We start from the raw sequence: 12,129 nt of genomic DNA, 5'->3' as shown, positions 1-12,129 counted from the left end.
TGAGGAGAAACAGAAGACAAGAAAATAGAAAAAATATAGAAAATTACTTCTATTACAACAACTTGCTGAAACTAGAATCACCACCTCACCTCCGTCAACCAGTGAAGTTGCAGCAACTATGGTCACAACCTCCCCTCCTGTTCTTGGCGTTGAATAACGACCAGAAAAGTGTTTCTGCAGAACATTATGAGCTCACAGTGACCTTGACCTTTGACCTTTGACCACCCAATTGTAATCAGTTCATCCTTAAGTCCAAGTGATTATTGGTGCCAAATTTGAAGAAATTCCCTCAAAGCGTTCCTGAGATATTGACCGAAATTCGTCACAGACTTCATTAATTTAGTGGATTTTGAGAGACTACAAGATCATTTTATCTAGTCGTCATTCTTGGTCTCCCTGGATACTAAAACTACAGCTAACAGTAAAAATGATGAGGATGTTTTATGGTTTATGTGAATGACTTCTTCAGCTCTGACACTGAACGCTGCTCAGTTTCCTGATATGAAAATGTCAAGCTGTAAATCACTTCGCTCGCTCCAGCGTCTCTTCAAAGAAAACTGGCCTTGTAGCCTCCATTAGAGACACAACAGAGGACATGTGCTACATTTATACATAAAATCCACAAACCCAAAAAAGCAGGAAACCATCAAACACAAACTGAGCAAACACCTGGAGGCGATTCACAACTTTATAAAAATATAGAAATATAATAACACAAGCTAAAAAGGATGTTTTGCATGTGTTGCTTTGGTCGGTGCATTTTAAACACGACAGTTAATTTCTACTGATTCCCACCAAGTCTGTGTCACAGATAATAAGTAGGGCAGAGGCTGTAGAGAACTCCTCTTCCTTGGTTTTTTTTTTAAAACATAAAAATAAAGAACTTAAGTTTCCTGCCCTTTACACGACTCTTCAGCTCAAACCTCTAAACAGCAGCTGATTCCTTCACAGGCCCTGAGCGCTTTAAAATCACTGTAAACCGTGGCCTCTTGGGGCTTTAATAACACCTCATAACATTTACATGAACAGAAACTGGGACACCTCGAAGCTCAGTGGTATTTTACACATCCACAGGATCTGAGGAAACTATCCAGGGAGCTTAATCCACACCTGGATTAAAAACCAGGTAAGTTATGAGCTATGTGAACAGGGGTGTGAATATTATCATCAGGATATCACTCATTAAAAGACAAGCTGTCAGTTTCAATACTACACTCCACTATGAGAAAGACCTGTTTTATAAAGCCATGTTCAAAGCCACCAGACTCCATTGACAAAAACAGGAATTTTACCAAGCAGAGCACAGGAGCTTTTGGTCTACTCCTGCCTCCATCTGTTTGTTTGTGTTATTATTGTTTGGTACTTTACTTTAATAAAGGATCTGAAAAGTTCTTCCACACTGAAAGTTGCACAATAACAAAAACAAACTAACAGACAGAGGCAGCATTAGACCAGAAACTCAAGCATTCTGCTGGCTAAAATTCCTGTTTTTGTCAGTGGAGTCTGGCAGTGATGCATAGAGATGTTTCTGGTTAAACAAAAAGGATCTTACTCTTTGATTAAAGGCTCTGTCTCTGTAGGAATCCTCTCCATAACGCTGTCAGACATTTATAACAACAATTTTAGTGAGTAGCGGATGAGCCTAGCTTAGCATAAACTGTCCACAGCTCAAAAATACACCAGCACCTCCACACATGCACCCTTTGTAGTCGTGTCCACCTGAGGCCTGTACTATGAAGCGAGGTTACTGGCAGGGTAACTTCAGGAGTAACTTAGTGACGTCAGGTGTAACTTCCAGATTAACCCGTGCTACTAAAGCTGGATAGGTTTTCGTCCAGTTATCACTCTGCTTTTAACCTCTTGATAAAATATCTGCCTGTCTCACGTCCAGTTGTTCCACCTCCTTCACCAGTTTGTGTCTTACTTTGCTCCGTAAAGCTGCAGAGCTGCTGATAATTATGCATCGATGCATTCGTACACCTTCTAGCTTCATGTGTAGATTTAAGGGAATCAGACTCTCAGTTTTTTCACTGCGGCTCCACTTTGTGATTCAGATTGTATGTTTTCACACAGAAAATCTTGCCTGCAGCAGTTTTTAAAACTACATTAAAATTCTAGTCATCACGCCTACACTGCAGCGTGCTGTGGACCCATACATGAGGGACTGGTGATACATTACTGCCCGACTCAAATACACAAATACAAGAGGAGGAGGCAGGGTTTGTGCTCCCAGACATGAATCAGTCGGCGGTGAGACAGAGGAGGCGCAGACGGCCGCTGGGGGAACTTTGTGGAGGACAGAAAAAAGAAGGAGAAGAAGAAGAAGAGCTGCTCCTCTCAGAGACGCCTGCAGACTCACAAAGCCATAGACGGCCATAAATCTCCCTACAGACCTAACACACACAGAGCATGACAAAGCTATTCCACCAGCTACACACACATAAAAACTCGCCTACACAGACTTAAAGGAATAGTTCAACATTTCTTTAAGATGATCAAAAATTCACTGTACGCTACAGACTTTATAACCCTTTACAAGTATATTTTTCTGATATGTAAACATATTAAAACCAGACTGTCTCTCTTTGAAGGACAGGGACGTCTTGGCTGCAAAGGTCAACAGGAAAACTTTCCATTCTCTCAGACGAGTTAATGGTTAAAACAGTGGAGTCAACTGTTGAGAAAGGGTGGAGGCATTTTACAATAAAGTGGCTAAAAGCTCTGTAGCATCATTCATCCTCAACGTCTACAAGAATTCAACTAATTTTCCGATACATAGCTGATTAGGCTCAAACATTTTAGGCAATTACACTTTAATCAACTGTAGCCGGTTCATAAAAATTCACCATTAGCATAACAAGCTCCATATGTCTGAATAAAACATACCTGCTGTCGATTAAAGCAACATTATGCAGCTACTCCACCTTGAAATAACAGCTTCAAAATCATTTTGATGGTACACTGACTTGTAATAAGAAGAGTGGAGCTCCTGTCATTCCCGCTCTGCTCCCTGAACAACGAGCTCGGCAGTTCTTTCTTTGATTAATTTTACGTTTATGTTCTGTGCGTGAGCTGTAATTACAACTCGTACCTGTAGAGGCCGCTGTTGTCACTGCTTATTGAACGTTACATAATGTTGCGTTAAGAGGCGACGGTGAGTTACAGGGTGTCCACATGTACGGACTCAAAAGCTAGAAAAACAATAGAGAACAAGAATCACATTGCATTCTGGGTAGTTGCCGCCATTTTGTTGTTCACGCAGAACCAAAACAAAGACAGACAGTGACACATGGACGAAGACCCTAAAGAACAGAGACCTGAGCTCTTGGTCCTGCTTTCAAGTCAGAAACCAGAAAAGCAAAAGCCTAGTCTACTTGCACTTGTGTGAACAAAGGGCCCATAATGCATTGCGTTGCTGACGTGAACAGACCCTGCTAGCTACATGATAGCAGGCAGCAGGTCGATGGCATTTCAAGTGTTTGAAGTTTGCTGTTCCGAATGTTTTCGTTGTTGTTCCTCCACAGCTTACGTCGGACTTACAGGTGGGTTTTTGAACTTTGAACAGAGCCAGGTGAGCTTTGTCTCTCTGTTTACAGTCTTTATGCTAAGCTAAGCTAAGCTAAGTTAAGCTAAGCATCTCCTGGCCTCTCCCTGAAGCTCAAACTGTTCCTTTAAGCAGCGTGTGACAGTGATATGACCCTATTAACACACACACATGCAATCAGACAGCTTGGCAAAAACATCCCAAACAAAACACACACACACACACAGAATTACAAAACTTTTTTCCCCTCACACACACACACACAGAATATAAGAGAAGTATTCCCCAATCCTCTTCCTCATATCTTCTCACACACACTGTGACTAAACTAATCCCCTCTCCACACACACACACTCCTGTATCTACACACTCTTCATTACTCAGCGTCTGCTGCAGGCTGACAGCTCTCTGAGTCTGCGGCTCCGCGTTGCTGAAACATCGTCAGCTGAGCAGACGGTCGTCGCCGCGGTAACCAGCTGCTCGCCATCGTACTGCTCGAGCTCTGGCTCTGTGCCCGACAGCCTGTCAACCCTCAGCAGAGCGTTGTGTCTTTTTCTGCAAGGTGTTGTGCTGTGTTGTGTGTTTTTTTTTTTGAAGATGTTTAAAATAAAATTGTCAGCGTCAGGTCCGGGGCCCCCCTCAGGCTCCCTCCTGGGGCCCCAGACGAATGAGGAATGATTCAGCTTTAGAGCCTGACATATATATATATACACACATAGAGAGGGCCAATGTTTTCAGCTGACACTGGCTCAAAAATATCCCACAAACAGAGAGGAAAGAAGCATGTCTCACCCCAATAAAGCTGCAACAATTAGTAGATTAATAATTTAGTTGAATCAGCAGCTGTTTTGATCATTAATTAATCCTCTCAAATTAAATGATTTGCTGCTTTTCGTCCTGAGTATTTGGGGGATTTGGACTTTGTCAGTTGGCATTTTAAAGACATCACCTGCTGGTTTTTGGCATTTTTCCAGACTAAATGATTAATCTACTAATTATTTTCTTGGTTAATCAGTGACTGAAAATGATCATTAGTTGCAGCCCAGGACAAAATCTACCCTTTGCTTTTCAAGTGAATTACAGCAATTTCTCCAAACAGTGCAGCCTTCCTGTTGAACTGTCATTATCCAGATGAGAGAAGCTCTGAATTTAAATGAGCTCTTCTGGGGTGTTTTAAAAGAAAAGTTAAACGTTTTAGCATCTACACTTATTTCTTCAGAGAAGAAGTGTGAATGCAAGAGAAGATTGATACCACTCTCATGTCTGTGTGATTCGAGAGGCGGTTACATTAGCTTAGCATAAATATGAGGCAGGGTGGAAACAGACTCCGTACAAAGCCTCGCAGCACCTTTAAAATATGTTGTGTCTTTTGTTTTGTTTGGACTTTTAGGAAAAAGTGTTGAACGAGACAAGGTGAGCACATCCTGAGTCAGCGCTGTAAACTGCAGTGGGTCCACACAGACTGAAAACATTCACGTCACAGTTTACGAGACTGTTGCGAATCATCTACCTGACTTTTTTAACCTATTAGTCTTTTTGTGATTTGATTTCCATTTTACACATCACGCAGCTCAAACCAAACTATGTACAACAAATAAACACTTTACACAAACAAACATTTACGCATTACTTAGAAAAGGCGCAACAGCAAAAATCAACCTTAGGATTCTGATAATCAATACTGGATCATTCAAATAAAAATCACAATAAATCAGAAAACTATTTACAATATTTTTATCCAGCCCTGTCGTTAAATTTCTTCAGCTGCTGTTTCCAAGGTCAAAACTGAATTTTGTATTTATATTCTAATGTGTATTTATTATATTCTTATAGTTCATCTCTCAAAGCTTTATTCTCAATTCAGATCTTTAGGACAGAGTGTCCACGCTGGTATTTGCACGTGTTCAGATCAGATTTGTGTGTCCAGACATCACTAACATATCTGGATGGGTTGCTGTGGTAACGACGCAGGCGTAGCTACGTTGGCGACGCAGCTTTCCGATGCGGAAGAATAAAAACCGGAGGGTCCCTCATCTCGTTTCTCCTCAAAGACCGTTCTAACCATCTGTTCTCGTTTTCCTCCATAGAGCTAAACAAGTCTATCTCAAAAGCAGTGAAGAAAAAAACAAGCAGCTGTGACTTTAAGAAGCAGAAATGAGAGGAGCTCTTTGAACAAACAGGATAAAAAGATTCAAGGTAAATCTCTGAAAATGTTGAAAAGCCTTTAATTACTCTGCTGTTGCATCAGATGAGGTTTAAAACACCAACGTGTTGCTGCACAGCGGATTCAGAGGAGAACCTCTGCACGCGACATGAAACAAGATTAAATCAAATGTTTAAATCCACATTATCTAAAACATGCTGAATATGAAGAAGATATGAGGACATTTTCCTGCAGCTTCTATAAAATCCACATCACTGCCTGAAAGCTAAAAAAAGTTCTCTGAAGTCGTCTTTATCATTTTGTCTTGATGCTCAACAACTCAAAACAAAAACTTCTGGCTTATCAGAAGAAGAAAGAGACAAAACACACACACTTCCTGTTTTCTAAAAACAGAAAACCTCCATCATGAAGATCTCACAGCTCAAAACAGATTTAAACTTATTTCACTTGTCACCATGAAAAAGAACAAACAGCTGTTTAAATGTGCAGCAGATGCTCTTACAGACTTTAATGTTGGTGTGTGGCGCCCCCTGCTGGTCACTCACCTTTCTGCAGCGTCTGAGCTCGGGACTCCCTCCCTGTGAAGTGCACATCTCCAAAGGAGGGATGTTTAGCTCCAGCTGGAGACACAGAGGAGAGACGCCATTAAAAGGGGGATGAGACAGGAATAAACCTACAAATCTGTAGCAATAAGAACAGTTTGATGTCTTATACACATCAGAGAAACTATTTATTTGTAGGAGAATGACATTTTTGTGCAGTTACCTCCCAAACTTGTTAACCTGAATTCAACAGAAAATAAAAGTAACTCAGCATTTATTTTCAATATTAATTAATTTTCCAATTAAATGATATTTTACTCTATAAATCAACTGTTTAGCCTTTAAAAAGGAAAAAAAAGTTAAATATCCACTACCATTTTACACACAAAAACCAAAAATATTTAATTGACTTTTTAAAAAAAGCAAATCAGCACTTTTCAGAAGTTGCTTGAAAAAATAACATCAATAGTTGCAGATTAATTTTCTTAACCAGTTGTTAAAGCTACAAAAAGTAGATTCTTCTCCCTTGTGTCATTTCTTCAAACCTTTAATATGAAATAATTTATTAATTTTTATCTTTACCTTTCAGCCTTTTAAAGTTACTCTGGTTTTATCTCATATCTACCCTACAAAAGACCAAAATACCCTGAACATGCACCACACGAATGAATTGAATTGAATGAATGAACTGCATTGTAATACAACAGCACCATCTACTGGACAGTTAATGAACTACACCACAGAAAATAAAATCAGAGCAGCAGAAGTCACCTTGTGCAGACTCAGCAGGAGTAAAAAGTCATGCAGACTAAAGGTCAGAGATAATCTGGAGGTAAATGTTACACACAGAGATAAGCAGCTGTGTAACAACACACACACACTAACTCAGAAAACCATTATATAAGAAGCACGCTGTTCCTGAACACCAAACATCCAACAAGAGGAAACTCACCATTTTGTTTTGGTTTTATGATTCAGTGACTTTATGAATCATCACGTGAAACTGAGACCATTCACTTTCTGAAGGACTTCAAATGTACCAGGATTTTATTGCTTCAGAAAGCAACTCAAAAAACATACATTTCTTATTTCGGAAAAGTAAAAAAGAAAAACAGAACATACACTTTCAAATATGGTTTGCATTTTTTATTCATGTTTCTTTTTACCTCCACCATGGAGGTGATGTTTTTCAGTCTGTTTGTGTCTCATATTGAAGCAATTTGTACCAAATTTGGTGGAATGAAGGGATTTGGACCAAAGAAGAGCCCATCCAATTTTGGTGGCAGATCCTGGAATTTTTCTTTAAACTTGACGTCAACTTTCTATCTAGGTCACTTCTCACTCAACTGTCATACAATCCAAACAGAATACATGTTTTTGATGACAGTCAAAATGTGTGAAGCATGGTCCAGATATTAAAAAACACCCAGAAATACTTCAGGACAGCATCCATACCAAGCAACAAAGACAGCCGACTGTGTTTGCTGCTAACAAATACCTGAGTTATAGACAGTCTCTAGTTTCTTCTAGCCATCATAAACTAATGAAACCACAACAAATAATGATCTTCTAAGAAGCAGGCTCCTGACTGGTTCGGATTCACATCAAGGAATGAGTAAACAGTTTAAATTCAGAACAATAAATGTCCTCTACAGTGGAGTTCTAAATGCAGCTCTAAATTTAACTCACATCAAGAAAAACAACAAAAGTTTAACACTTTATTGTGGCAGCAATTTTTCTTTTTGCAGCTTCAAGTAAACCGCATGTTTTCTGGTGTAATTTCATATTAGTAGCTTCTCTGTTAATGAGCTGATGCTCCATTTAAACTCAGCTACAGTGGAGGAGAGTTAAGACAGAAATGATTGTACAGCTCCACAAAAGACAAACATCCACACTCAACATGTTAATGTGAACAAAATATTCTGGTCTTTGCCCTTACTCCAAAAGAAAGTATTCCTACTGAGCTGTTTACATGGCTGGTAAAAAATGAATATTCCTGTTTAAATACAGCAGTGCGTAGACTTCTCCTAAAAACCTGATATGAGCAGATGCAGTTTTCTTTCCACAGGTGAATCATCCTCACCTTCTGCAGAGACGAATTGCCCGACAGCCAGCGACCCTCCGCCTCCCGTCTCTACGAACTCCACCTCGGACACGATGATGTTGTCCTCCAGCACGGAGCCGCAGCCCATACAGACCGCATCGCCACGCGCCTGGTCCACATCGATGTCCGAGCTGCCCGCAGTTCTTACACACCTTGGAGCTCATGGCGTCGCTCGGGGAAGCCTCGAGGCCTGGCGTGAAAAGATGGAAATCAAAACCTCAGCATTTACACAGAGAGGCTGTGTGTGTATTACTGTGTATTTCTGTGACACTTTTATTAGCACGTTCCTATGGAAAATGATCTTACACCTTTTACACTGGTACTTCCTCTGAGGGTTTGGGGGTTTTAGAGAGGAGACTACAGAGCAGATGCTACATTGAGTCGCTATCGGAAAGTAACGAGACAGGCTGGAGCTAGCTGGTTAGCATGCTAACTTCAGTAGAAGATAGAAGTTAACATTGCCTTAGAAGTTAACATACCTTTTTGTCATTATTTCTGACACTTTATAAAACAAAAATATATCAGTTAATCAGGAAAACATGCAGCAGATTAGTCTATAATGATTATTAGTTGCAGACCTTTAGAAAATACACCACTGACAAAACAACGGTTTACAAAGAAACTCTAAGAATGAAAGTGCAAAGTGCTGAGTGCCTAAGTGTTTATGTACATATCGCACCGCTCTCTTCTGCATTAAGATTTAGCATTAGCGTCGAGCAGCTTGATAGGTTAGAACAAATGAAGCTTTAAGCATGCACAGAAATAATCCAAGAATTACATCACAGGAATAGAGAGGTCAGATTTTATTATTATAATTGTTTTTCTACCTCAGATTTGTGAAATTATCCACATGTTCTGACCCATAAAGAAAAGTTTAAAACCACAGTTAACAATCTGGATTCTTCAACTTTCACTCAGGAGCAAAACCAACCTTTAAACCTAAAAGAAATAATGATTTGACCTTTATCCAGTTAATTATATAATATCAATATCAACTGATGTGGCTGTTTTTATTGTCATAAGAGTTTTCCAGCTCTAACCTGGTTTAAGCATCTTGATGTAAATAGATTGCCCTACAGGTGCCCACATGGACAATTTTCTTTGCTGAAAAAAGATAACCTGTGCACAGGTGCTCAATAAGCGGCCCAACAACAAATGTTTGCCCCTGAGGCCCCCCCGTGTGTTTACCCGCCCTGACCATGTGTGTGTGTGAAGACCTGCTGAACTCGTTTACATGGCTGTAGGGGGACATTAACTTCGGTTAAAGGGTGTCTCTTCCAACACAGGTTTTTTTTTCCATTAGCAGTTATCATCATCATCACGTGCAGTAGATGCAGCCTCCTGCAGTGATTGTGCAGAACTTCACCGGCTAGCTACGTGGCACTGCTCAGCACCCGGCGGCTAACTCAGCGTTTTCCTCCTCTCTGTCTACATGTTGAGTCCTTCGCGGGGTTAAACTGACTCTGAAAGCTCTGAATTGTCGCACTTCTTCCCCTCTACATTAAGTTAATTTACACATTGTGTGTGTTTTGAGCAGTTAGCCGGTTGAGCAGCTGCTGTCTCACATGGAGCTGTTGACAGCTGACTGGAAAAGCTAACGGAGCGCTGCTAACCGGCAAAACCGACTCCAACAAACAACTTTAACACACAACTACAGGCTGTAATGAGGCTAAGTTTAATTAGACAGACTCCTAGGAGGTTTAACACACACGTAATGAGAGCATGTGTTGACAGTGGACGTACCTTCAGCCCGGTGGAGTCCGACAGTAGCCGCCTGCAGCCACGCTGAGTCGCGTGTCAGCCTCCTCGCCGCACACCTGTGCGTGTTTCCTGCGGTAACTCTGATTTTCCAGGTGTTCCTCGGTGACTGACAGACTTATTTCATTGTGTCTGTGCTGTGTGCAGAGGAAACAGCAGCGTGACAGCCCTCACAGGTTCGCTAAATGCTGTAATAGCGGCGCAATCCTCCGCACAACACACCCAACATGTGCGTTTGATGCTAGGGAGACCCGGGCGAGACCAACGCAGCCCGGAGGGGTGGAGCGGTGTCAGGATAATGATTAATTTAAATCATCTTTGACTGTGGGTGAGTTTTGCGGAAACATAAGGTGGTAATGTGTTTAAGTTTAATGCTGGATGTTATAAAAATGTTAAAAATCGGCATGTTAGTATGTAAGGAGTTAACACCGGCAGAGGAATCCCCTGCGTAGGTAATGGCGCTTCTTACGTCCCTGCTTTTAAATGGACAGGAGAGTGGAATAGAAATGGGGAGAAAAATAAAATAAAATGTTACATATTTGTCTTTCTCTCACTTTATTTCACTCCCTGTGCTTGTGTTCCACTTATTTGTTGCATAAACTGTGTTGTTACCCACAGGAAAATCTACACAGTCATTCTCAACTAGGATTACTCAGTGTTTATTCATTTAAATATTTAAATCACTCCCTGATTAATACTTTCATAAAGAACAAACTATATTTTTTGTTTTTTAATACATATTTTGTTCAAATTTTAAGTGAAAAGAAGTACATCCAGCCCCTGAAACAAAGAGGCATTAAATAATGAGCCGCTCCAAACGTGTTATGCATCGTTTCTTTTTATTTCACTCTTCACAGACAAAGTGTTGCTGCTGGAGAAGCTACAGGATGGAAATTATGAGTCTGCAATACAGGACTGATTACAATAAGATGACCAATCAGTACGGATCACTGATCCTATCTTCCATCTGTTTGCTTCTGATTTACAGTGAATAAAATGCTCCAAGATTATTTTTCCTTCTAGCATAGAGAAGCTACAAAATGTTTCTATTTAAATGTCAAAGGTGGAAGTATTTAGTAAATTCACTATAGTAAAAAGTAGAAATATTACACTATAAAAATTTCTATTACAAATAATCCATCAGTTACCTGGTTTTCATGGCTCCACACAAAGTCAAAATAACAATAATAACGACATAACTATCATCTAAAACAATAGTGTCCATCAAAAAGCTAAACAAACCCAATTTAAAGATCAGAAAACAAGAGAAATCATTTTAACACACATGAAAAGTTCAATGAAAGATTAAAAAGTAAACTGTTAATCTACAAAAGTACAAATAGGAAAAATAGTGAGAACTAAAATAAAAATAAACAAACCTTTGGAATAATGTGTTAATGATCCACTGTCACAGAGACCTTCAGTGGTGAGATCTTCACTGGGAATTTATCGTCATCCCAAGTGTAAAAGTATGGGAACAGTTTCTCAGTGAAAGTGTGTGTGAAGGTGTATATGTGTGTGTTAGTATCAGGATCAGAGAACGACAACTTTCCTCTGTTCCAGTTCAGATTCACTCTGATCCTCTGGAGCTTCTTCTTCTGCTGGAGGTCAATGACTGGAGCTGGTGGTGACCATGCTGAGTATTTACCTTCATAGAACCCTATTCTCCATAATCCAGACCGTATGTCTCCCTTCCTGTGGACAGACTCTGCTGACACACCCAGTGACCAGTTTGTGTTCTCTACAACTCGACATCCCAGCTGTGAGTCCCTGAGTTAAACCCCTCAGAGCCCAGGACAAAGCGGTACGGATCAAATCTCTCTGGATTGTCAGGAAGCTGTTGTTTCTCTCCTGGGCTCAGACCGCTCATATCTTCAGACAGGATCAGTCCTGAATGAGCAGTGTTTGGGTCCAGAACCACAGGACTGTAGGAGACCATGTCCTTCATCTTGTTCCAGATGTTGAAGGTCAGGTTGCCCAGGTGTTTGGCCTGGTCTATCAGAGCTCCTGAGAGCAG

The 12,129-nt window shown here is 40.4% G+C and overlaps 2 protein-coding genes across 7 annotated transcripts in view; both read right to left on the bottom strand.

Moving 5' to 3' along the window:
* Positions 1–12,129, bottom strand: part of LOC108891404 (nuclear factor 7, brain) — a 247,963-nt gene that overhangs the window by 202,307 nt on the left and 33,527 nt on the right. The window lies entirely within an intron of this gene.
* Positions 1–12,129, bottom strand: part of LOC108902040 (transcription factor IIIB 90 kDa subunit) — a 123,244-nt gene that overhangs the window by 86,551 nt on the left and 24,564 nt on the right. Inside the window, exon 3 of one of the 5 annotated variants that reach the window (XM_051078034.1) lies at positions 6,254–6,328. The exons of the other annotated variants lie outside the window; for them this stretch is intronic. Within the exon in view, the coding sequence (XP_050933991.1) occupies positions 6,254–6,328 (75 nt within the window). The remainder of the gene's footprint in view (positions 1–6,253; positions 6,329–12,129) is intronic. 5 annotated transcript variants of the gene reach the window in all.

Source organism: Lates calcarifer, linkage group LG19 (genome assembly GCF_001640805.2).
Source record: "Lates calcarifer isolate ASB-BC8 linkage group LG19, TLL_Latcal_v3, whole genome shotgun sequence".
NCBI classification, from domain to species: Eukaryota; Metazoa; Chordata; class Actinopteri; family Centropomidae; genus Lates; species Lates calcarifer.
Note: the sequence above shows the minus strand (reverse complement) of the source record. Positions and strands in the feature narration are given on the sequence as shown.